This window comes from Myotis lucifugus, unplaced genomic scaffold, assembly GCF_000147115.1.
Source record: "Myotis lucifugus unplaced genomic scaffold, Myoluc2.0 scaffold_20, whole genome shotgun sequence".
NCBI lineage: Eukaryota > Metazoa > Chordata > Mammalia > Chiroptera > Vespertilionidae > Myotis > Myotis lucifugus.
This window is the reverse complement of record NW_005871068.1, coordinates 6,758,035-6,785,906: the sequence shown is the minus strand read 5'-3', so window position 1 is coordinate 6,785,906 and position 27,872 is coordinate 6,758,035. Positions and strand designations below refer to the sequence as shown.

Here is a 27,872-nt window from a genome sequence, read left to right as displayed (position 1 = left end):
TCCCTTGGGGACAGGTATCTTGGGGTCCATATTGACCTTAGATGGGTAGCCCACTGCGCAGTCGCGGTATTTGCAAAACGGTGCATCAATGTTAAAGATGGATTATTCACCCTGTGCGACAGCGCACTTACGTTTTCTCTTCTTTTAGGGCCCCCGCTGTATGTCACAATGCGAAGAGCTTTAGAAAAAGCTATGGACCATGCGGATCGTGTCATTGAAAGCGCCCAACAGAGACCTCCTCGGAGGAAATCCTCATCCACTAGGGGGAAATCTCTGCACGAAAAGCTGTATGACATCTATGTTGAGGAGTGCGGGAAGGAGCCCGAAGGTACGGAGGAATTAACGCGCAATGCGAACTTGCTGGAGAAGCTTGTTCGGAGGGAGTCCTTGCCCCGTTTAGTGGTCAACCTATACCCAGGCGAGGAGGGGTATTCGCTGATGATCAAGGGAGAAAATGAACTCTATTCAGAGACCATTAGACTGCCCTATGAGGAAAGGGACTTTCTTGAATACTTGGATGCAGAGGAACTGCCTCCTATTTTGGTGGATGCCCTGGAAAACTCGCAAGCTAACATTTTTCAGAGCGGGTGTGTCATCACAGAAGTGCGGGACTATAGACAGTCCACTAACGGGGGCCGCAGTCGTTACCAAAGCAGGCATGTTCTCTTACGCCCGACGATGCAGACATTAGTTTCTGACGTCCACGCCATAACCGGCAATAACCAGACATGGACCCAGGAAGACAGACTTTCACTTGAGAGCCAGCTGATCTTAGCTACAGCTGAGCCCCTGTGCCTTGATCCTTCTGTATCAGTAGCCTGCATTGAAAACAAGCTGCTCTATAACAAGCAAAAGATGAACACTCCCCCAATGAGAAGGAATTTCAAGAGGTATTCTACAGCCTCCCTGAATTGGCAGCAGAAGCTGTCTTATAGTTCACTCCCTCCTGAGCTAAGGGCATGGGATTTTCACACAAAAAGGAAAGAAAGGCAAGCAGGTCAGCAGGATGACCTCAGATTTCCCAAAGCAGGAAGTTGTGTAGATATGTGGAAACAGCAACCCTGTGACTTGGAGGTCCCTTCTGAAGTGGATGTGGACAAATATGCTAAAGAGGAGAGGTCTGTCGCATACGATGATGCACAACCAACAGTCTGGCCAGCCCTGGAGACACAAGAGGATTCTCTATTTGGATGTGAAGCTGGCGATCCATTCCAGACAACAAAGCCGACCGTCATGCAGTCTCTGAATGATCCATTTATCTCTGGAAAGAGAAAGTCACATAAAAAAGCCAGACGTAGGAGACGGAGACAGATGTCTCACCACCTCTCCTCCACAGATGACCAACCCAGTAGTTCCAGGCCTGGGTCACAGACTGGTGCTGGGAAAGCAGCCAGGCAGTCTGAGGAATTGGTGCAGAATTGGGTGGCACAGAGCTCCAGTGGCTCCGCCAGCCTCAGCCAGCTTTCTCCAGGGAGAGCAGCAGAACAGCCTCAGGCCGTGTCAATTCAGTCTCCAGTTCAGGGCCAGGGAGACCAACACACACCTCCAGGTAGAGCAGCAGAACAGCCTCAGGCCGTGTCAATTCAGTCTCCAGTTCAGGGCCAGGGAGATCAACACACACCTCCAGCCATCTGTCTTCCCTGCAGCTCAGGAAATAGCTCCTGGGACAATAGTTTTACTCCACAGCAGGCAAGCAGCTTTTGTAAATCTCCATCTCATGCCTCTGCTTCAGAGCCACCAAGTCTTCCCGAGAAATCTTCTGTGAAAGGGAACCAAGCTTGCATACTTCCTGCAGCCACCGTGTCTACTGCCAGCACATCACCAAGGACCCCTGCCAGCCAGGTCAAGGCCACCTCTGCTCATCCCAAGATCACCAAAGTGGTGAGCCCTGCTCATGCATCCCAGACAGTGGTGAGAGGTTCTACGCCCCTGAAGGGCTTTACTGCTAGGACCAAGACTCCTATTGCCATCAAGCCCAGAATCCTGTGCTCAGGAGGCCAGCGGCTAGCACCTATACAGCCTGCTTTACCAAAGCCTCCTTCACAAGGCATTAAAATTATTTTTAAAAATAGTCCAGATCTCACACCAATAGCTGTAGTCCAGCTCCCAGGTTCAGTCATTTTGAACACCCAGATGCAGGCCCAGCAGCAGCCCCAGCAGCAGCCCCAGCAGCAACCACAGCAGCCACAGCAGCAACCCCAACAGCAGCCACAGCAGCAGCCCCAGCAGCAGCCACAGCAGCAGCAGCCCCAGCAGCAACCCCAGCAGCAGCCACAGCAGCAACCCCAGCAGCAGCCACAGCAGCAACCCCAGCAGCAGCCACAGCAGCAACCCCATTGGCAGCCACAGCAGCAACCCCAGCAGCAGCCACAGCAGCAGCCCCAGCAGCAACTGCAACAGCGGCCACAGCAGCAACCCCAACAGCAGCCACAGCAGCAACCACAGCAGCAGCCACAGCAGCAACCACAGCAGCAGCCACAGCAGCCACAGCGATTCTATCAGTTAATTCCACAACGACGTCAGCAACCTCTACGTCATTTTCAACAGCCAGTGGCAAAGGGTTCAAGTACAAAAGGTTCAACCCGTCAAAGAATGATCTTACCTGCTCCTCAAGCTGCTATCATTAACCTCAATGAAGTAGGAAGTCTTCTGCAGCCCCAGATGGCCCTGTTGTCTCAGCCTAGCTCTACCCAGACCATACCTGGGCAAAGCCCTCCCCAACAGAGGCTTCTGTTCCCTGCTGCCTTCCAGCAGCTGCCACAGGCCCAGACGGTACAGTGGAGAATTGTGCAGATCCCAGTGACTGTGCCAACCACAGAAGCCCCAAACAGCTCAGCTACATCCACATCCACATCCACATCCACATCCACATCGTGGCCAGCAGAAAGCAAGCCAGACAAAAGGTAAAATGAATAGAGGCCCACATAGCAAGTCCAGGTCCTGAATCTTGCATTATTTTTCTCTTTAAAAACATCAAAACATCAAAAGAGCATTGAATCAAAGGGTTTCTTATTTTTACTACATTTTTATCTGTAATGTCTCAGTATTTTACATTTCTAGGTGTGCAAACTGTACAGAAGCACAACCCTATGGTTTTTAAGTAAATACAGGGAAAAAATTTAATGGGGGAAGAAAAGAATGGACTATGAATGAAATGAAAATCCTAGCTCTGCAATTTACTAATCTTATGCCTATTTTATACTGTCTCTGATTTCCTTGTCTGTAACATGTGAATAGAAATATGTACTTATAAAGTTTATTGTCAAGGTTAATGTAAACAATATATACTAAACATTAATTTTTAAATTATATTTAAATTAATTTTAATTATTAAAACAGTAAATATTTGAAGAAAATAAACCTAAGTATTTAAGCTGAAAATAAACTATAGTAATAACATTAGTGCAAATAATAGTTTTGTTACATTACATAAAAGCAAACCTTAGAATCGATGGAAACTATGCCTTGGAAATTTAATTCTTAGTAAAAAAAAAAAAGAAAGCACTAGACTTAAAAATAATAAGTAAGGAAATTATTTAAATATATAGGTATATAAATATTTAGATAGGTCTAGATATATAGATAGATTTTAATTCTCTATTAATAAAAAGTAGCCCTTTAACTCTATCTTGATGTCCTGCACAACATGGTGAATTCTCTGTTCAATAAAACTGGATGCATTAGAAACTTGTAATTCATTCTTCAGTAATTGAGGGATGATTTTAACATATGACTCAATATCATTTGTCAGACAGTATTCTTCACATGCATTATTCAGGTTGTGCTTATTATTTTACAAACACTTCATAATATACAAATGCACCTGTTGTCTGCCATTCATCCTGCTCTATTCTGTCTTAATTATTTTGTCCCCATCAGACAGGATAATAATCACAAGAGAGAAAAGGTAAAGGTTTTTTGATTTATAATGGATAAGTGAATGAAAAATGATAGTTTAGGTGAACTGATGAAACAAATTACAACAGGGAATTATAGGGGAAAGAATGAGTAATTGGGATATAAAAATACCTTTGTATATATCTGTTAATTAAAAATGATTTCTGTAGCTTCTAAGCAACATATTTTAGGATAGTATTATAAGGTAGGAACTAAAAGTCTAGATCAAATCTCACTCCCCCCAAGAGCGACCAAACTACTGATAGACTGGTCGCTATGATGCACACTGACCACAACTGGGCAGACACTCAACACAGGAGCTGTCCCCTGGTGGTCAGGGTGCTCCCACAGCAAACCTCCCGTGGTCCCTCCCCCCAGATGGCCAGGTGGTCAATGTGCTCCTACAGCCAACCTCCTGTGTCCGGCCAACCTCCTGCAATCCTTCCCCCTGGCCAGCCAGCCTGAGACAGCCCCGATCGGCCTTGATTGCCAGCAAGGCTGAGGGACTGCACCCATGCACGAATTCATGCACCAGAACTCTAGTATTTTATAAGCAAATATAAATATTTATTTCACTTGACACTATCTTTCTTATTTTCTGGAATTTAAGATTGCTTGAAAAGAATGAGTTATCGAAAGCATTTACAATTAATTTTTGTTAAATAGTTGTTTTCTTGGCTTTATTTGATTGTAATGATATTTGCTATTTGAGCTACCCCTGTGGATGACCAGTAAACACCTTTCACTTAATGTGTTCAAATGTCATAGTATTCATCATCTCTCCAAGCTTATAAGAACTTTCACTATTTGGTGGTAGAATAATTCACAAAGTACTAGAGTTAATTATCAAGTAAGTAACTTTCAATAATTTTAAGAAGCAGAAAATCTATCTGCATACCCTTATCATCCCTTCTACTCAAACTTGTGGACTTGGAGGGATTCTTAGAGAAATTTTCAGACTTCCTTGTTTTGTTGATTAGATCCTTTATTCTTAATGGCCTGTCACATTTAGAGTCAGAAAGCAAACATAGGGAAATCAAATTCTGAGTGAAGTATTTTGTATCAAAGATTCAAGTTTGACAATACTACTTCCCTATCCCTACAGCACTCAGAAACCCTTGAGCATTTCTGTTTAACACCGAGAACAGGCTAGAAATAATACTAGGCATGCCAATTACTCATTTGAAAGTTTTCATTCTTTTTCCACAATTTTTAAAAGCCCCTCTCCTTATTAAAGTATGCGTGACATACCGGTGGACAGCATAATGACTCGCCATTTCTATTCCTTATGATGCAGTCACCACAAAAGTCTATTCATTATACTTTATCACGATAACATTGCATATTTTCCCTATGCTGAACTTTATATCCCTGTCCTTTTAAAAATAAGTGTAGGTTGGTGCCGCTTATTCTTCACCTTTTTCAGCCATCCTTGCACCGCCTTCCCCTCCAGCAAGCATTCATTTGTTCTCTGTATCCGAGTCTGCTTCTGTTTTATTTGTTCATTTGTTTTGTTTTCTTAACAGCCGAACCACTACCCAATTTAGGTAACAAATGATATACAAAAGTTGGAGGTAGAATGAGTCCTGACTCTAGAAAATAGATGTATGGTGCAATAGTTTCACCTGTGACATTTCTAACCAAGTCACACTACTTTGCTTAAACTCCTTCCCTGCATCTTCATACCTCATGGAATCAAATTCAAACTTTTGTTCATCAAAACTGATCTTTTTTGACCTGGAATTTGGCTGTCACTCCTGCCCATCTCCTAATACATCCCCATTCACATCGATGGCTTTGGCAGCACTTAACTACTGCTGTCCCTGATGTGTCATGTTCTTCTTCAATTTCATGTATTGGTGGAGACCTGCAACCAGGAACTCCTTTCCATTCTCAGCTCATCATTTAATAATCAGCCTAAGCAACACATCTCTGGCATCTATTTTTCATAGTATCCTTTATGACATTTCAAAGTATTTCACAGGGTTATTTGTGGATCAAATATGACAGTAAATATAAAGAAAATAAGAACTGAAAAACTATAGTAATATAAGTATACATTTCAAAGTTTTTATTTTTTCCAAACATAGATTAGATGACTTTGTAAGCATTTATAAGGTTAGTACTTTTACTGGAATGTTTAAAATTTGACTTTTATATAAAACTAAATATATGTAATGCATATTTATGATCTCTAATACTTTATGTTGAATGTTACAACTGTCTCTTGAAAACATCAAAAGAATGCTAAATGGGAATTATTATTGTAAAAAACTGGATATATGAAAATAATAGTACTTTTGCTAGTATTTAAATATAATTTCTCTTTAGGCAGATACATAACTTAATAATTATTTTATTATAGTTATTTTAATTTAACTAAATAATAGTTAAAATAATACCTATATGTAAGAAGTAAGAAAATGAAATATGGTTTTTTTGTCTTTGTGGCTTTTAACCAAGAAAATATTACCAAAATAATGATTCAGGTATAGGTCATTCTGATGAACTACAACAGAACAGTCTTCTCTTGCAAAATCCCAAGACCAAACTGAGGAACAAGAAGACAAGTCACTAAGATACTTCTTCTTTATTTCAAACCATCCTGTTTCTTATATTTCTTAGAAGTTTTGAATTTGGTGCATATACTAAATCTATGCAAATAAAACAACGTTCTCCTGTCTCTGTTTATCTGATAATAGTCTGATGGAGTTTTATTATTAGCTCTTTTTTTTTCTTTTTTGCTCAATCCCTCCACTTCCCCCACCCACCCATCCCATTTCCCTGTACAGATCTCAGTCTGATCTCTACCTATGAGTCTGTCTCTATTTTGCTTGTAAGATTGGGGTGCTAGGTTTGGGATGACAGGACTTAAAAAAGAAATGTGGTGGGAAAGTGGAGAATTGTTTGCTTAATGAGTAGAGTTTCAGTTTCCCCAAATGAAAAAGTTCTACTGATTTATTGCACAACAATGTGAACATACCTAATATTACTGAAGTGTATACCTAACAATGGTTTACATGGTAAATTCCATGTTATTATTTTTTACCACAATTAATACTTAAAGCAACAATAATAAAATAGATGCGGCATACAAAAATCTTTCATTTTCAGGGGCCTTAAGGGCACCTTAGTCACCTATGTGCTTAGAGCAGGATGGTTCAGAACACAACCCTCTGGAGCCAGACTGTCTAATTTCAAAACCTGGCTCTGCCACTTACTCCTTGTGGGACCAGGGGTAAGTCACTTAGCTTCTCCGTGCCTCAATTTTTTAATCTGCAAAATGGAGATATTCAGCCCTAACCGGTTTGGCTCAGTGGATAGAGCGTCGGCCTGCAGACTGAAAGGTCCCAGGTTCGATTCCAGTCAAGGACATGTACCTTGGTTGCAGGCACATCCCCAGTGGGAGGTGTGCAGGAGGCAGCTGATTGATGTTTTTCTCTCATTGATGTTTCTAACTCTCTATCCCTCTCCCTTCCTCTCTGTAAAAAATCAATAAGATATATTTATAAAAAATGGAGATATTCAATAGGTCTGTTTTCACATAGTTGTTACAAGATTTAAAGAAGATGATATTTTGCCCTAGCCAGTTTGGCTCAGTGGATAGAGCATTGGCCTGCAGACCAAAGGGTTCCAGGTTCGATTCCAGTCGAGGGCTGATACTTTGGTTATAGGCTCCTCCTGGGCCAGGGCCTGTGCAGGAGGCAACCAATTGGTGTGTTTCTTTCACATTCATGTTTCTTTCTGTCTTTCCCTTTCCTTAAAAATCAATGGAAAAATATCCTCAGGTGAGGATTAACAAAAAACAAAAAGCAAAACAAAACAAAAAGATGATATTTTAAAGCTATTTAAATATTCCATAAATTCTCCAGAATAACTAAAATGAAGGGGTTATTCTCACTAAATTTAAAAGATGTTCTTTAGATAATGTAACAATACAAGGCTATCTGGCAAAAATGAAATTACTGTGGTGAGCAACAGGGACCACCTGGAAGTGGTGCTAATTCTCCAATGCAAATAAATGAGATCTACTGTGGGGAGCTGATAGAGGGTTAAGCCTCTATCAGCTCCCCACAATCTACATTACCGCTGATTTTCAAAATGATGTGGCATCAGTTTTCTGATGCTCTGGACACAACAAGCAAATGATAGTTTCTAGTATAAGCCCCCAATCTAACAACCCAACAGGAGACACCCCCCTGAATTGCAAATTAAGTTGCCTCACATACACTCCATTCCACTAAGCCTGTTTCAAGCTAGGTGGCTATAGGAGTTTATTTAATACCTGATGATTCCCCCAGGCAAAGAGGGAGAAGGCCAGTGAGCACAGTGCTTCAGAATGGAAGAGAGCCTGCGGATACCCTTGTAGGCACCAGTCAAAACCAGCAGGACTCAGTCACCCACCTAAAGTGATTACCAGTAACTATAAAGTGGTTGCCATACCTTGCATTCATTCATTCATTCATTCATTCAAAATATTTATTGAGCATCTATTATAGGATAGATTGTGTCAAAGCTCTAAAGACACAGAAGTAAATGAGACATAATGTCTTTCAAAAGCTCACAGTCTAGTACATAAATATTGGCAAAGTAGAGAAAACTATAGTGTGGCTTTCAAAACAAATTGTAAGCATACAAGTTATGCATTAACCTTTTTAGTTTTTAGACTCTATGGTATTCAATGATAATTTTAAGAAACTTTCCAATTTAGGATTTAAAATGGAAATAGCAACAGACCTCCAGATGTAGTGTTGACATAATATCACTTTTTTTAAATCACTTACTCTCATTTCAGCTTAATAAGCTCTCTTGGCTCTCGTCTTTCAATGTTTAATCCAAAGCAATTAAACTGATATGCAAATGCCATTTGCATTGCTTTAAGAGTGACACTTAATACACAATCTCATTATAATAGGCAACTAGAATGTTTGTAGAATGATCGGCTCATTTTTATTTTTAAAATATGTGTTTTCTTGTAATGTCTACTTATAAATAAAATGTACACATACACAGATGTCATTTGATAAATGCCATGTGGATATATTTGTCTTGTATACTGAACACAGTCAATACCATGTGACATTTCTATTTAAAAGCTTGCTATTCTTTTGCTCAGTCTCTACAGAAATAAATATTTTAGCTATTGAATCGCATTAACAAAAATTACAAGGTAGCCCTAGATGGTTTGGCTCAGTGATAGAGCATTGGCCTGTGGACTGAAGGGTCCCAGGTTTGATTCCGGTCAAGGGCACATGCCTGGGTTGCGGGCTCAATCCCCAGTGTGGGGCATGCGGGAGGTGGCCGATCAATGATTCTCTCTCTCATCACTGATGTTTCTATCTCTCTCTCCCTCTCCTTTCCTCTCTGAAATCAATAAAAATATATTTTAAAAAATTATTATAAGGTAAATGTGTGTGTGTGTGTGTGTGTGTGTGTGTGTGTGTGTGTGTGTATCTGTGTATATTTAAGGCAGTTTGCCATTTAGGATTTAGTTCTAACTGGAAAATTATAAGGTAATAGTGGAAATGCAAGATATGCTTTATGAGAATAGATTCAATTAGATAGGCTTGTTTGGTAGATTGGTTGTATTAATGGTCCCAGTTTTTAACTCCTACATCTATTGATGCCCTTTGAAATGTAACCTCCACTCTGAATCCATCCACCATGTGATTTGCTTGGGCCAATGGGATGTGAGAAGTCATTATGCAGAGGCTTGAATTATACTTAGACATCTTTTTCCTTTGTTGCCCCACTGCTGTTGACATGAGAACATGCCTGAGGAAGAAAGTCTCATAGAACTAGATTCTAGCCTCCCCACCCCAGTCATTCATCTGAGGTCATCCTAAATCAGTCAACAAGTAATTGACTTCTACAGAGGAATTCAGCTGTAGTTGGCTAGGTTTAGGAGATAGTATATTTTCCATCTCTGAGAGCCATTATTTTTTTATCTGTTGAGAAAAACATTATGTAGGATGGTACATATCATTGCCTTAAGATTTAATAGATTTTCTCTTTTGAATGGATTTTCCATTAATCATTATTTACTAATATTCAAACAACCTGAAGCTAGATAGAAATATACTCTATTAAGCAGAAAGATGTATCAAAATTTGAACATTTCTTCAAAAAGGAAATACATTTCAATTAAAAGCCTTGCCTAGTAGCTCAAAAACTATTTGGTGGACAAACTAATTTTTTAAATATGTTTTATTGATTTTTTACAGAGAGAAAGGGAGAGGGATAGAGAGTTGGAAACATCGATGAGAGAGAAATATTGATGAGCTGCCTCCTGCACACCCCCCACTAGGGATGTGCCCGCAACCAAGGTACACACCCTTGACCAGAATTGAACCTGGGACCCTTTAGTCCGTAGGCCGATGTTCTGTCCACTGAGCCAAACCAGTTAGGGCCAAACTAATATTAATAATACATTTATATTAGTCCCACACATTCACTAAAAACATTTATTAAGAAACTACTATGTACTACATTGTCCAAAGTTCTGTAAAATAAAATAGATAATCTTTAAGACTTTTTTTAAGTGCTTTGCTTGGTAAACTCAACTTTTAAAAAATCCTTAGTTAAACCAAAAACATAAAAATCAGCTTTATAAAAGTTGTGTGACACAAATAATAAATTTAAAAAAAAATTCTGTTTATGTACAAAAAGAAAAAAAATATTAAAAAGTGAAATATGTTCGATTCCTGGTTAGGGCACATACCTGGGTTGTGGGCTCGATCCCCAGTGTGGGGCCTGCAGGAGGCAGCCAATCAATGATTCTCTCTCATCATTGATATTTCTATCTCTCCCTCTCCCTTCCTCTCTGAAATCAATAGAAATATGTTTTTAAACAATGAATAACAGTGTCTGCCCTAATTCACTGTATGAGGATCATCGTGAAGATGTACATGAAAGTAAATATAGGTGAAAGTTTTTCATAAAAAATAGTTACACGTTACTAATTTTTGTATGAGTTTCACCTATAAAATAGCAATAATAGTCTCTACCTTATAGGATTTTCTGAGGATTCAATAGGAAAATATATTGAAAACATCATAATGACAGACAGAGCAGCTCAATAAATGATTAATGGTGGCTGAGTAACTTTAAGCATTTAAAATAACAGAAATTTAGAAGTAATTATTTATGTACACTATATATTTGTTCACATATTATAATCCATAATATAATAAAATATTATACTCCCGTTCATTTGTAGTACATTAAACTGTTGCAAGTGAGAAGAATAGCAGGGGGAAAATCTGATGTGAAAATAATACGATGAGATTCATCCATTCTTTGATCCTCCCTATTACCTCCAGATGAAAAAAAATCATGAATTATCAGTTGTCTTATATTATTAACTTTCCATTCATTGTTTTCTGGGTATTGGTTTGATGAGTAAACATACCAAGAATATTCTTTGCAGGTCAAAAGATCCTTCGTTATAGTTCATATCTGATAATTAGTTCTAAGAGAAGATTCTGATCCAGCCTTGATTTATGTGGTCCATAATCATATGTTCATTAACTGATATTTTTAAACTATGAATATAGGATAGAATTCCACAAGATTAACACAGGCTCCTATACTTCCAGTTCCTTTATCATTCCTTCATGGCTTACCTTCTTTAATTAGCTTATATCCCATAAACCCTTGCTGGCTTCGTTTAATTACCTGACATTCTAAATGGTCTGGTCAAGCATTTCAAAAATGCTTTCTTTTTAGCCATGAGTTTTTCACTACGTCTTTTTTTTTTTTAAGCTTTCAACTGTCTTTTTTATTTATTATTATTGTCTAAAGTTTTACATATGTCTCCTTTTTCCTCACTTGATTCCCCCCACCCCAGCCATCCCCACCCCGGGCAAGCCCCTACTGCCCCAGTGTCTGTGTCCATTGGTTATGCTAATATGCATGCATACAAGTCCTTCGGTTGCTCTCTAACCCCTCCTCCCCTGACATTTGTCTCTGGATCTATTCTTGTTCATCAAATTATGTTCATCATTATATTCCACATATCAGTGAGTGTTCACTACATCTTTTTATTTCATCCAATTTGCCAAGTCCTGACTCTTTCTCCAAAGTCATCCATTCATTCTTAAATCACAAAATCAAACCATCCAGAGGTTTTAAAAATATTTTTTGGTAAAATCCCTATCACATTAATGAAAGTAACTATTTCAATGTGCTTGAGGTTGACATAAATTGTCCAAAGGAGAACAGAAGTTGAAATGGAGATTAGAAATAAAGCTGCTAGTAGCAAGAAAGTAAGGTCAGAGAATGAGAATTGTGTCTAAGAAATATGAAATGTTAAATAGAAAAGCTGATTGTGAAAACAGTGGGGAAGTTCTAATTCTACTAATATAGCAAACTAGGTTATTTGGACCAATTATCCCATTGCAAATAAATAAAACTAATGGTGTTTTTTCCCTCAAAATAAAATAGTTTACCAGATTCCTAGGTCAAAATCTAAGTAAAACAAGAGTCAGAATTAAATGGCCCACTGAAGAGATTATTCTGAGGGCATTTACTGGACCTACTAACCCCAGTCACTATAGCCTAAGTTTATTGGTGGCACTGGTCTGGAAGGGTGGGGATAGGGGGCTTGGTCAAATCTCCAATTGGAGAGAACCTCAATCCAGTAAAACTAAGAGCTCCATCCTCAAGAAAAGGATGAAACATAACTAAACTTGACACTCCCCAACCCTCACATATCCTTAAGGTAAATTTATAGAGCAAATTCACATTACTTAGTCTCCCAAAAAAACACTACCCTTAAGCTATTTATTTCATTTAATTTACAGTGATCCCAGAGTGATCATACTTTAGGCCCCTGCCAAGGCAAGTGGAAATCTTTTCTAGAAGAGTACCCGTAGGCCTCAGAGAATCTCCCAAAATACTATTTTAAGTAAAATGATCAGCTCATTGATAAAACAACAGCAACAAAAGCAAAAAGGAAATAGATGCCTTGAGCAAGAATCATGAAAAAGAGCAGCTCTCTCTCCACTCCCTGTAGCGAAACTATAGATATTAGAATTATAAACCAGCAACTCTAAAACAAAGAAATAGAAGACAAGCATAAAGCACATATAGTTATTTCTATACCTGACTACAATAACTGCCTAACCAATTTGAAATAAATAATTCTTAGAATAAAATTTAAACCATGAGGAACATATTTCATACCACATTAAAAACAGATCAACCAAAGGACTTGTATGCATGCATATAAGCCTAACCAATGGACACAGACACCTTGGGGGTGAGGGCATGAGTGAGCGGGTGGGGGGGGCAATGGGGCAATAAGGACACATATGTAATACCTTAATCAATAAAGAAAAAATTAAAATATTACATTGAAAATCAAAAGAAAAATAAATAAATAAATAATTTTGTTCATTAAAAAAAACAGCTGATGAGAAAATAGAAATAAAGGATGCAGTGGTGGGGTGGGCAGCAGTCAATGAAATATGGGAGTGTTCTCTCACCATCTCCTCAGCATACCTCTTTACTCAGAGTGAGCCATGACTAATGGATATTGGAATGCTATTCATGGATCTTGAGGGTCACAGATGATAGTAGGTGAGCTCTGATAAAAGCACAAATGTAAGAACACCAAGGCCACAGATTTCTAGACTGCATCCTTGGCCTTTATCACCCTTAAAATGTTTTGCTGATAAGTGAATAAAAAACTGTGGTATATCTACATAATGCATAGCTGTAAAAAACAAGAATCTTTTACCCTTTATGACAGCATGGATGGATCTGGAGAGTGTTATACTAAGTGAAATAAGCCAGTCAGAGAAAAAGATATACCATGCGATCTCACTAATATGTAGAATCTAATGATAAAAAAATAAATAGATGAACAAAATGGAACCAGATGCATGGATATATAGAACAGACTGGTGGGAGCCAGAGCGTTGAGGGGCTGGGGGTGAGTAGATAAGGAAGGTGAAGGGATTAGCTAAAGAACATATATGAACATCCCATGGACAGGGACAATAGTGTGGTGAGGGCCAACAGAGGGGGTGTAAGGAGAGGGGGAGGGGGGGCGGGAAAACAGTGCTGGGGGTAATGGGGGATGTCTGCAATAATGTCAACATTAAGAATTCTTAAAAAGAGATGGGAACAAGGTAGAGCAAATAAAATCCACTTCTTGAAATAAAATAAAATGATTATGATATATGTTAGAAGTTTTTTATCAATAATTTAATTCTACACTTTTTTTCAATACGAAACTGAATGCAGAGCAAAAATAAAAGTGGTATTTTGTACTATAATTAGACTTTCAGAGAAAAATAACAACCAAACGTTAATTATGTACCTAACAAGGTAGGAAGTGTTTCATGCAAATCATCTCCTCAACCCTCAAAAATGTCCTAAACAGAAGTCATTAGTACCCAACTTTGAAACTTAAGGAGATAGATTCAGAGAGGAGAAATAAATGATAAATGATATAACCGAACTTGAACTCATGTCTGCTGATTGAATAGCTCAAGCACCTAACAACAAAACTAGTATTATTTTATATCAATAAGTTTATTTATTGATATAAATAAACTTATTTATATCAATAAATAAAATAGAGGGGCCATCTCATTTTAGAAAGCATGTTTTACATTTACCGTATACCACTTCAGTAAAGTGTCCCATGAATTCATTCCCAGACCTTAACAATTTATCTATCAAACAGGAAGATTACCACTAGGTAATAGAACTCTATCCTAAACATAAGTTGTTTGCTCTTCTACATTAAGAAAAAATGTCTCAAAATGGTATAGATAAGACAATCTGATAAATACATTCAATTGATATCTAAAAAAAATATTCAGGTTAGAGCAACGGTCAACTATAAAAAGACAAAGTGTCAGAACAATGAAGGAAAGAGGCTATACTTGGTTACATAGCTAAAAAATTTTAACAGACACCAATGGCAGTATGCTGACTATGAGCCAGCTGGAGGATATATACAAATTTTAGCTCAAATTTTCTTTTAAAGTCACAATATTTAGAACAAGGGAGGGCTAGCCTTGTTCTTCTCCATGCTAGTTAGACCGAAAGATGGTGAAATAACTGAAAACTATGTTATATGGACCACTGTGAGAATTAGAGAGGCTTAGCTTGTAACAGAATATAGGAGCATAAGAAGGGGAAGAGGTAACAGAGCTAGACATGCGTCCAGGTATCTATCCACAGAGAGATCCTAATGATGCCCATCAGGAATTTCTAAATTCATTTTCCCATGTTCGATTGATTAAGCTTAGACCCCACTCAATAATATTCTCCTGGGCCATCCACTCAAGTTTTTTTTTTCTGTGAGTTTATTTATATATAGGAAAACTCTAGCAAGGATCACAGACAGAGAAGGCACAAAGGTATTACATAGCCTCTGAGCAGCATTTACACTCTGTGCATTACTGGAAGTGTAGCCAAAACAGGGCCATGACAGCTTTGTAAAAATATCAGAAGAGCTTTTGTAACAATGAAGTGCAGTTGCTCTAGGGTACGTCCCAGGATACAGATCTTTGATCAAAAGGAAGGAACTTTGGAGAATTCAGAATGAAGAAGACATTTCTAACTGAATGGTGCAAAAAAAGAAAAGCCTGCCTCAGGATGGCATGGACTCAAAGTTCAAAAATGGCATAGATAATAATTTGGCAGCTATGGGGAAAGGGCACATACAAAGAGTTCATAGGAGAAAACAGCTAAAAAAAATCTCTCCTCCCCTATCCTACCATTATTTTAGGCTAAAATTTCCAAATTTCTTTCTCTTTATTGAACTTTCTCTGGGAATTCACACCTCATTTTCATATACAGTCATCCTCAAAATTCTAATGTCTGTTTTTAAAAAAATCTTTATTGTTGAAAGTATTACATATGTCCCCTTTTTTCTCCCATTGACTTCTCTAGCTTGCCCTCACCCCCCACCCCAGGCCTTCACCACCCCATTGTCTGTGTCCATGGGTTTTGCATATACGCATACAAGTTCTTTGGTTGATCTCTTCCTACCCACCCTCTCCCGTCTTCCCTTTGTGATTCCACAGTCTGTTCCATGCTTCTATGTCTTGGACCTATTTTGTTCATCAGTTTATTTTGTTCATTAGAATACCCATATGAGTGAGATCATGTGATATTTACCTTTCTCGGACTGACTTATTTCACTTAGCATAATATTCTCCAGGGCTATTCATTCTGTTGCAAATGTTGAGTTCTTTCTTTTTTAAAGCTGTGTAGTATTCCATAGTGTAAATGTAAAATAGCTTTTTTATCCATTCCTCTGCTGATGGGCACTTGGACTGTTTCCAAATCTTAGCTATTGTAAATTGTGCTGCTATGAACATAGGGGTGCATATATTGTCTGACTGGTGTTTCGGGATTCTTAGGATATATTCCTAGGAGTGAAATTAGTGGGTCAAATGAGAGTTCCATGTTTAATTTTTTGAGGAAACTCCATACTGTTTTCCACAGTGGCTACACCACTCTGCATTTCCACCAACAGTGTACTAGGACTCCCTTTCTCCACATCCTCGCCAGTACTTGTCATTTGTTGATGATAGCCATTCTGACAGGTGTGAGGTGATACCTCATTGTGGTTTTAATTCACATCCTTGGATAATTAGTGACTTTGAGCATTTTGTCATATGTCTCTTGGCCATCTGTATGTCCACTTTGGAGAAGTGTCTATTTAGGTCCTTTGGCCATTTTTAATTGGATTGTTTGTCTTCCTTTTGTTAAGTTATATGAGTTCTCTATATATTTTGGAAATTAACCTCTTATTAGCTGAATCATTGGCAAATATGTTCTCCCATGCCATGGGCTGTCTTTTCATTTCATTGATTATTTCCTTTGGTGTGCAGAAGCTTTTTATTTTGATGTGGTCCCCTTTGTTTATTTTCTCCCTTGTTTCCTTTGCCCTAGGAGATGTATTGGTAAACATATTGCTGATAGAGATGTCTGAGATTTTGCTGCCTATGGTTTTTTCTATAAAATTCTTCTATTGTCTTATATCCATTCAGTTGAAGATCAGAATATATCATCTGTCCAATTTCCTGTTTCTATTCTGATACCACATTATCCTAGTCATTCAGGCAGGAAACCAGTAATTATGAGCCCCTCCCTGTAACCCTCAATCAGTTGCTAAATCATGTGGATTCTGCTTTACACAATGTCTCTCACACCCACCCCCTCCTTTCCAGTACTTTCCCACTGCCCTAGTCAAAGCCTTCACTATTTTTCACTTAGGCCATTTGGTAATGAGCTGTTAACTATCATCCCTTCCTCTAATCTCACCTCCATTCTATTTATCTAATATATGACAGCCAAATCACTTTTTCTCAAAACTAGGCTGGATGCGCAAGGCTATCATTCAAAATTGAAGGGGAAATTAGGAGCTACACAGACAAAAAAAGGCTAAGGTAGTTTATCACTACCAAGCCAGCAATATAAGAAATGCTAAAGGGATTGTTAAAAGAAGAAAAGAAAAAAAAAGGGGAAGAGGGAACACAGACACAAAAAATAAAAATGACAACAAGCAAGTACCTATCAATAATAACTTTAAATGTAAATGGTCTAAATGCTCCAATGAAAAGACATGGAGTGGCTGAATGGATAAGAAAACATGACCCATATATATGCTGTCTATAAGAGACCCACCTCAGAACAAGAGACTTACACAGACTGAAAGTGAAGGGATGGAAAAATAGCTTTCAGGCAAATGGAAATGAAAAAACAGCTGGGGTAGCAATACTTATATCTGACAAAATAGACCTCAGAGTGAAGGCCATAACAAGAGATAAGGAAAGAGAGACTAGAAAAGCAATCCCATTTACCATCGCACCAAAACAATTAAGATACCTAGGAATAAACTTGACTAAGGAGGTAAAAGACCTGTATGCGGAAAACTACAGGACACTGAAAAGGGAAATACAGGAAGACATAAACAGATGGAAGAACATACCGTGTTCATGGATTGGTAGAATCAACATCATCAAGATGTCCATACTACCCAAAGCAATCTATAGATTCAATGCACTCCCCATTAAAATACCAATGGCATATTTCACAGACCTAGAACAAACGTTCCAAAAAATCATCTGAAATAACAAAAGACCCCCAATAGCTGCAGCAATCATGAGAAGAACAAAGTAGGTGGGATATCAATACCAGATATTAAGCTGTATTACAAAGCCACTGTTCTCAAAACTGCCCGGTACTGGCACAAGAACAGACATATAGATCAATGGAATAGAATAGAGAACCCAGAAATTGACCCAAATCACTATGCTCAATTAATATTCGACAAAGGAGGCATGAACATACAACGGAGTCAAGACGGCCTCTTCAATAAATGGTGTTGGGAAAATTGAACAGATACATGCAAAAAATGAAACTGGACCAACAACTTACACCATACACAAAAATAAACTCAAAATGGATAAAGGACTTAAATGTAAGACGGGAAACCATAAAAATCCTAGAAGAAGCCATAGGCAGCAAAATAGCAGACATTTGTCATAGCAATATCTTTAATGATACAGCTCCTAGGGCAATGGAAGCTAAGGATAAAATAAGCAAATAAGACTACATCAAAATAAATTGCTTCTGCACAGCAAAAGAAACCATCAATAAAACAACAAGAAAGCCCACTGCATGGGGGGACATATTTTCCAATGTTATATCCGATAAGGGTTTAATCTCCAAAATTACAGAGAACTCATACAACTTAACAGAAGGAAGGCAAACAATCCAATTAAAAAATGGGCAAAGGACCTAAATAGACACTTTTCAAAAGAGGACATACAGAAGGCCGAGAGACATAGGAAAACATGCTCAAAGTCACTAATCATTGAAGAGATGTAAATCAAAACAACAATGAGGTACCATCTCACACCTGTCAGAATGGCTATCATCAACAAACGACAAGTGCTGGAGAGGATGTGGAGAAAAAGGAACCCTCTTGCACTGCTGGTGGGAATGCAGACTGGTGCAGCCACTGTGGAGAACAGTATGAAGCTTCCTCAAAAAAATAAAAATGGAACTTCCATTTGACCCAGTAATCCCACTTCTAGGAATATATCCCAAGAAAACAGAAACACCAATCAGAAAGGATATATGCACCCCTATGTTTATAGCAGCACAATTTACAATAGCCAAGATTTGGAAACAGCCTAAGTGCCCATCAGCAAATGAGTGGATTAAAAATGGTGGTACATCTACACAATGGAATACTACACTGCTGTCAAAAGAAGGAATTCTTACCCTTTTCAACAGCATGAATGGAACTGGAGAGCATTATGCTAAGCAAAGTAAGCCAGTCAGAGAAAGATAAATATCACATGATCTCACTCATTTGTGGAATAAAATGGACAACATAAACTGATGAACAAAAATAGAACCAGAGTCATAGAAGCATTGAACAGACTGTCCAACCTATGAGGGACAGCAGGGGGTGAGGGGGTAAGAGATCAACCAAAGGACTTGTATTCATGTATATGAGCATTACCAATGGACACAGACGGGGGGTGGTAAGGGCATGTGCTGGGTGGTGGGGGCAGCTGGGGAGAGGTCAATGGGGGGAAAAGGAGACTTATGTAATACTTTAAATAATGAAGAATTTAAATTTTAAAAAAAGTAGGTTGGATGACACATCTCCCTCTTCAACATTCATTATCTCCTACAGAGTTAAGTACAATCCCCTCACAATGGGATTTGATCTAAAATCTAAAACTTTTCCATATTCTCTCTCACTGTGTTCATAGGGGCAACACCCTATATTTCTGCCAAAGCTTTTGATTTTGCATCCTTGGATTTTCTGTCTCTCTATTTTAGGTAACATTAATCCCTTGCCTGGCATGCCCCTCATTTTCACCTTTGTAGTCAGAACTCATTTCAAACACTATCTACTCAAAGACTTCTTTACATGTGTAATTATTCTCATTTATAATCTTTTATAGCCCTTTGTTTATGTTTTCTTTAGTCCAACATGTAATTCACTTTGTATTACATGCATTTGCATACTCAGAAGAATTAACCCATTTCACTTCAAAAGCCTTCAGCAAATGGACTGTCTGTTACTCATCATTGATGACCTAAATTATAACATCTGGAATACTGTAAGTGTTCAATAAATAAATATGGGATAGACCAATTAATACTGCCATTTTCAATATATACATTTTCTTCTTGATTTTAAGTTGGCATCTCATAATTTTCTGACAAGTAAGTGTATAATCCATCCACAATTATCATTGCAGCTGGTCAAACCTGTTATATTTCTTTATGATAGTCAACAGTGAGGGTTTAATATATCCCCAAAACTGTAAATCACAAAATCCATCAACCATCTTGGTCAAGCAGATATATGACAATTGCAAGTCAATTGTCTGCTTAAAACTCTCTTCCTGTGGACACTATTTTTTTGTTTAATTTAACAAGTACAAACACATATAGAATGCTTACTATGCCCCACTGAGAGCACAGACTCAAGCTCAGCTGGAGGCCACAAAGCATTCCCCCAATTCCTACCACTGTACTCTCCCAACCCCAAAACACACACACAGTGATTTCTACCATACACATTAAAAAAATAAATCCTAGGTGGATTACACATCAAAATGCTTTTTTAAAAAATAAACTATAAATAAACCAGAGTTTGCATTCTGATCCTCTGATAGGTAAGGCTAGAGGGCTTTCTTAAATAACACAGCAGGGGCAAAAACAAAAACAAAAAACCCTGAAAGACAGGATTGATATATTTAATTTATAAATTAAAAAATAACAATCTAAACAAAGTAAAGCTAAAGAACACACTCTCAGAAAATATGTTCAATGCATAAAATCTACAAATAGCATTTGCTTTTTGTCAGCACTTCTAAAAGATATGGGTACTATGAACTCATATCCTGCTGGTGGAAAAGTAAATTGGTACCTACATTTAGAGGGCAATTTCACAATATCTATTAAAATTAACTATGCCTGTACACTATGACTATCAGTTCCACTTCTTAATATCTATCCCAGAAAAATACTTGCATACTCATGGACTATAACGAAAGCATTGTTTGTAATGGTGTAACATCTGAACAATCGTAAATATCTACCAATAGGAAAATGGTTTAATAAAATTTATGTGTAGCCTAACTGAAATGTTCTTCATCGGTTAAAAAGAATGAGTTAAGCCATGCCCATGTAACTCGGTTGGTTAGACAGTTGTCCTGATTCTTCAAGGCTGCAGGTTCAATCCCGGTCAGGGAAATACAAGAATCAACCAATGAATGCACAAGTAAACAGAACAACACATCTCTCTTCCTCTCTTTAAAAATTAATAAAAAAGAATGAGTTAATCCTATATGTACTAACATAGGGACACCTCTGAGATGATCTGCAAAGCAATTTATGCATTTCAGTAAAAAAAAAATCTGATTACTTATGCTCTGGTCTGAAAACATGGTTATTCCTGCAGAAGTTAGAAAGTGGAAATAAGTGTTGACCAAAAGGAACAAACACTTCTCTCAATACAAATGGCCAACAGAAATATGAAAAGATGCTTAACTTTACTAGCTATTAGGGAAATGCAAATCAAAATCACAATGAGATACCACCTCACACCTGTTAGAATGGCTATTATCAACAAGACAAGTCATAACAGGTTTTGGAGAGATTGTGCAAAAAAGGGAACCCTTATTCACTGCTGCTGGGAATGTAAACTGGTACAACCACCATGGAAAACAGGATGGCAGTTTCTCAAAAAAATTAAGAATATAGTTACCATAAGACCCAGGGACCTCTCTTCTGGGTATCTACCCTCAAATTTGAAAACGTTACAATGATATATTCACCCCTTTGTTCATTGCAGCATTATCATCCACAGTGGCTGAGACAACCAGTGTCCTTCCATAGATGATTTGATAAAGATGTGGTCCATATATACAATGGATTACTACTCAGCCATAAAAAATATGAAATACTGCCATTTGTGGTGCTCTCCCTCTCAGGAGCACCACCACGCCTTTCCTTCCCCCTTCTTAACCTCCCAAGAGGTGTTACCTTTGCCTTTCTCTATCCTAAGTTCCAAAGGCCCTTCCTTCTGACTCTTAACTTGTTTCTGAGCCTACAGAGCCCAGCTGGCTCACTTCTACTACCTTTGTAACTTTCTAAATAAACTTCTTAATATAAATAGAAAAAAAACAGAAAAAGAAAAGAAATACTGTCATTTGCAACAACATCGACAGACCTTGAGAATAGCATGCTAAGTGAAATAACTCAGTCAGAAAATGTTAAGAACTGGGAGTTCCCTCATATGTTGGATATAAAACTGAAAGCAAAATATGATCTAACAAGAAAAACAAAACCTCATAGACACAGATAACAGTATGGTGGTCACCAGAGGGTAGGGGTTTGGGGGGATAGTAAAGGCTAAAGGGGGTAAATATATGGTGATTGAAGAAGATTTAATTCTGGGTAGTAGCCACATAATGCAATATACAAATGATGTATCAGAAATGTACACTTGAAACCTATATACTTTTATTAACCAATGTCATCCCAAAATTTTAATAAAAAAGAAACTAAGACATTCTGTGTGATTTTTGTTTTTTTAATTATTTTAATAGGAGTGAAATTATGCTTTACTTGTCTAATTAAATACATATTATAAGTACTTTTTAAAAAAAGAAAGCGAATCAAGGCAAATGTCTATATATAATGTACAGCTAGATAGATGGGCGAGTAGATGAGGGGCTTTTAAAATTTCCCCTCTGCCCTAGTCAGTTTGGCTCAGTGGATAGAGCTTCGGCCTGCAGACTGAAGGGTCCCAGGTTTGACTCCTGTCAGGGCATGTGTCTGGGTTGCAGGCTCGATCCCCAGTAGGGTGTGTGATGGAGGCAATCGATCAATGATTCTCTCTCATCATTGATGTTTCTATCTCTCTCTCCTTCTCCCTTCCTCTTTGAAATCAATAAAAATATATTTTTTAAAATTCCCCCTCTCTTTAAACATAAAATATATTTCGTGTTTATGATAAAATTTGATTCCACAAATGCAAATATGGACAAATGTGGCAAAAATACTCACTAAAATGAATAATTCAATGATAAATTATTCTCTTTCTAATTATTCTTACTCATTTCCATTGAATTAGTTTTCTAGTGGAAATTAAATGATCAGGTCAACTGTGAAAGACTAAGTGAAACCCAAGATCAGTGAAACTTTTTGAGCAGCTTTACTACTTATATTTGGGCACAACAGAAATTAATGCATATTACTGAATAATGAAAATATAGGCATAAAAATGGAACATTTCATATGCATAGCAAAGCTTTGAAAAAAAACCTTCATGCAAAGTGTGCTAATAAATTTCAATTTTCATATTGTATTTGGCTTCATGTTCATTTGCATTAACCTGCTTTTGAAGTGTCCCTAATGAAGAATTTTCTCTTGTTCTCCCACCTAGACCTGTGTGTGTGTGTGTGTGTGTGTGTGTGTGTGTGTGTGTGATACTAATGTGGGGCAAGAACAAAGCTAATTAAAAAAGAGATTCTCACTTATGTTTGTTGGAAAAATTTAGCAATTAACTAAATGAATATTATATACATAAAATATATGGATATGGATTTTCTGATGTAAAGCGATACAAATCAATCTTGTCGATGCTTCTCTGTCTCTGGATCAATCAGACTGTCAAACCTCAGAGGGAAGGTAGGGGAGGGTGAGGGTAAGGGGGAGAGATTAACCAAAGGACTGATATGCAAGCATATAGGCCTAACCAATGGACACAGACAACAGGGGGGTGAGGGCATGAGTGGGAGGGGATGGGGGGTAATGTGGGGATAAGGACGCATATGTAATAACTTAATAAAAAATAAATTAAAAAAGAAAGAAAAAAACAAATCAATCTTTTCTCATACAATATCATGAAATTGGCTGGTACCTTATGAAGTGTTTTCTACTCCTGAAATTCATCATGGAATGCTTTTCACCAGATTTCTTTTAAGATAATGCTATTTTAAACTTTCAGGAAACTAGGTGTTTAATACAATCAATGAGTTATTTTATTTCTTGAGTTTCTACTATGTGTTTGGCTCTATGGAGTATTAGTTAATATGCATAAGTTAAAATGTAGCCTCCGTTTTAGAAAGGTTCATTGTGAGCAAAGGAAAATATTCACGTTAGCCCCAAGAAAAGGGGTATTCTTGCACTAGAACAACAAAAAAGAGGGACCCACCCTATTTACTCATAGGCTTACTGGGAAAAGATACAGAAAAAAAATAGAAGAAAGCAAAAATTACCTGAAATCCCACAATGGGAGAAAACCATTAAGAATAACATGGCTATTTGTTTTCTGTATTTCCCCAATGAGCTTGTATTTTCTTTTAAAGGAAAAAAGTTAAAGCTGTTTTCACTTTTAATGGTAAATACAGGAGGGAAATCAACAAGTGCATTGTTTTGATTACCAAAGTAATTAACACTTGTTGGCAGACAGTTTAGAAATTGTCATTTCCATGAGGTACTGATGAGAGAGAGATCTCCAGAAGTAATGAAGATGAGCTGTCTAAGGGAGCTATTTCAGTATTTAAGTATTTATCTGTTTGAAATTCTTTTCCAGTAAAAAACAAACAAACAAACAAAAAACACCTGTGAACCAGCTATGGTGCTCTATTATCCTGCTTCTTTAACCTTGCATAGTTCACTTTCTTTGTGCTTCTTTTAATGATGTTTTCTTGAACTAAAAGACAAATGCATTATTACCATCACTATTTTAAGCTGCATGTGAGCATAATTAAACAATTCAGGTGATACTAGTCTACATTCTAAGTCATGTTTATAATTTTTAAACTGACACGTAATTAGAAAACAGAATAAATTAATTTTCATACTGTGCTGTATGTCTGCCTTTTTCTACAGCTTCCTCTGATAATATCCATCCTTTGTTGCCACTGAGGAAGGTGAAGGCAAAGGTGCCCAAATGCATCACTAATGGCCAGAAGCAAGTGCATTTGTTGAGTGATTTGTGCTTAAAAAATATTCCGTTCTTGACCTCTCTCTTCTAATCACACCTATCTTCATTTTATTCCGTGTTTTTATGGCTAAATTAATCCCCCTTATCTGCAGTTTCACTTTCTGTGGCTTAAGTTCCCATGGTCACCCATGGCCTGAAAATATTTAATGAAAAGTTCCAGAAATAAACAATTCATAAGTTTCAAATCATGTACCATTCTGTGAGTATGATGAACTCTCATGCCATGATGAATTCTCATGCCTTGTTATGTCCCACCCTGGACATAAATCATCCTCTTGTCCAGTTTATCCACTTTGCAGAAACTACCCAATGCCCCCACCCCTGTCAGTCCCTCAGCAGTCAGACTCTTAGTAATCATCTTGGTTTTCAGGTCAACAGTCCAGTATCACAGTGTTTGTATTCAAGTGACCCCTATTCTACTTGATATTGGCCCCAAAGCTCAAAGAGTAGTAATGCTGGAAATTCGGGTATGCCAAAGAGAAGCTATAAAGTGTATATATGGCACTATCTGCAGTTTCGGGCATCCACTGGGGATCTTGGAATGTATTTACCACCAATAAAGGGAGATTACTGTACATTGAATTAAAGTTAGGAAAATATGACACTGTTACTTTCTGCTTAGACATATACTCATTTATCTCTTTATTGTGTTTTCCTGACTAGAACCTAAAATCAATGAGGGCAATAACTATATCTTTAAATTCACAATTTAATCTCTGATGCCTAGCAGAGTCCAGAAACATAGTAGGTTCTCAATAAATGCATTTGACATGGACAAGGACAATAGGGTAGTGAAGTCCTGGTGGGGAGGGTAGGAGCTGGGTAAATGGAGGTAAAGGGGGATGGGAGGTATCTGTTATACTATCAATAATAAAAAATATATTAAAATAAATTACTTATTCTGGGCCTCAGGTTTATGTTTCTATTACTTCCCTGTATCAAAAAATTTATTGGTAAGTCATAAAAATATCATAGTGCATCAGTACACATTTTTCCATTTTATGTTAAAATATATTGTACTTATTTTCATTTCTAAAAGTGTTGTCAATGCATTAACGGTTTACATTCAAATATTAGCATACTCCATGTTTCAGTCCCCTCATTAGTTTACCTTTTTCATATAACTGAAAATATTTCTCCTACAAAAAAACCCCACAAATTTCCCCCATTGTTTCAACTAAACTTTGCTTCTCTCTCTTCTTTTAAAATATATTTTTATTGATTCCAGAGAGGAAGGGAGAGGAACAGAGAGATAGAAACATCAATGATGAGAGAGAATCATTGATTGGCTGTCTTGTGCCTGCCCCAAATTGGGGATCAAGCCCACAACCCTTGTGCCCTGACCTGGAATTGAACCATGACCTCCAGGTTCATGGGTCAATGCTCAACAACTGAGCCATACCAGCTGGGCTAAACTTTGCTTCTAAAAACCACCACTGGCTTTTCAATGTCCTTCAGATCCCAGTCTTTTTCATCTTTGCTTCATCATAAGCTATTACTATCTCAACCTCAATCTCTCTTTGCAGTTCCAACATTCAATTGTTACTCTATACTACTCAAGTACTTATCCTATTTGTCTCCCATTCAGTCTATCTTTTTTAATACATTAAAGAAATGTGCTAGGTTGCTATCTACCTCTGCAGCTATTTATCATATCCTATATAATAAAACACCAGTGACCATAAGCATAATGATCAGAATGATCGCTCGACCAGTCGCCATGAGGTGCATTGACCACCTCTCGATCCCTCCCTCCCTCCCGGTCTACAGGCTCCCATCACAGCATGGTGAACAGGGAACCATGGCGAACTGAGGTGAGTGGTGGTGGGGCGAGACTGGCAAGCAGGTGGAACGGCCAACCTCTTGGTCCCTCCCCCTGGCCCACAGGCTCCGGGGAACTGGAGCCATGCTGCAATCTGGGAACCATGGCGAATCAGGAGCGGGTTGTTGGTGGGGTGGGACTGGGGACTGGCGAGCGGGCAGAAGATGGCCCTGATCACAGGCTAGGGATCCTACCCGCGCATGATTTCACGTGCTGGGCCTCTAGTATTTCAATAAAATAATCAATAGATTATATACCAAAAAATTATCTCTCCTAAATGGATGTCAGCAGACAATACAAAGAGCTTCATCTTTTAGCCAGAACTGCAGAAGTTTATTTTGGGTTTATTTCCTGGAATTTGGTAACTATATATGTTAAAATGGGTTCTATAGCAATGTATCGATATCTAACTCTGTAAGGCAGCAACTTCAATTTTCAGACATAACTTTCTGGCCTTTTTCTCTCTGCCATATTTGGTGATCAGGAATAGTCCTAAGTTAAGAGCGACAATAGTGAAACTGATTTAAACAATTCTATAAGTGGACATTTGAAAATACTCTTAGGCAGTAGACACACAATGAAATATACAGATCATATATCATAGCTATGTATACTTGAAACTGGTATAATCTTATTATCCAATGTCACCCGAATAAATGTAATTAAAAATCAGAAGAAATATATGAATATAATCTAAAAAAATAAAAAGAATATTCTCTTACCCAGATGTAATTCATAATTATGATAAACTCATTGGTCAGAAACTATCTTTAACTTTAACTGTATATATAATGTATAGTAAAATATGTATTCTTATGTGAATACTTTTAAGGACATTAGATACTCATTTCTCTGTCACATGAAAGAAGTCCAGAGTCCAGATTATAGATCTGGTATGGACACCACATGGTGTCCTCAGAAATGCTGGCTCCTTGCAATTTTCTGTTCCATTATCCTTGTGTTATGTTCCTTACATCTAGAACTTTCACGATAATGGCTGTTTCAGGAAGGAAGAAGGGAAAAGGCAAAGAGCCAAAGGGTGCTTTCCAGCTGAACCAGTTCCTTGTAAGGAAATTTCCTGGAAGCCCTCTCCAGGAATTCCTAGACTTCACTGGCCAGACCAGTGCCACATAA

General features: G+C 37.8%; 2 protein-coding genes across 2 annotated transcripts in view; one reads left to right on the top strand and one right to left on the bottom strand.

Annotated features, from left to right (window-relative positions):
* The window catches only part of IL1RAPL1 (interleukin 1 receptor accessory protein like 1), a 1,338,708-nt gene that overhangs the window by 604,582 nt on the left and 706,254 nt on the right, over window positions 1–27,872 (bottom strand). The gene's annotated exons all lie outside the window — the stretch shown is intronic.
* Window positions 139–27,872, top strand: LOC102428239 (transcription factor SPT20 homolog). The gene is made up of 4 exons (XM_006085664.2): window positions 139–1,549; window positions 1,628–2,139; window positions 2,548–2,903; window positions 27,719–27,872. The coding sequence occupies exons 1-4, from the start codon at window positions 169–171 to the stop codon at window positions 27,870–27,872; spliced, it is 2,403 nt and encodes an 800-aa protein (XP_006085726.1). The 5' UTR covers window positions 139–168.

What these genes read in the sequence shown, in the direction of transcription:
- LOC102428239 (XM_006085664.2), top strand. Translation starts at nt 169, where the DNA reads ATGCGAAGAGCTTTAGAAAAAGCTATGGACCATGCGGATCGTGTCATT. An exon ending in TTTTGAACACCCAGATGCAG is followed by an intron (nt 2,140 to 2,547) that starts GCCCAGCAGCAG and finishes CATTTTCAACAG; the next exon opens with CCAGTGGCAAAGGGTTCAAG. An exon ending in GAAAGCAAGCCAGACAAAAG is followed by an intron (nt 2,904 to 27,718) that starts GTAAAATGAATA and finishes CCTTACATCTAG; the next exon opens with AACTTTCACGATAATGGCTG.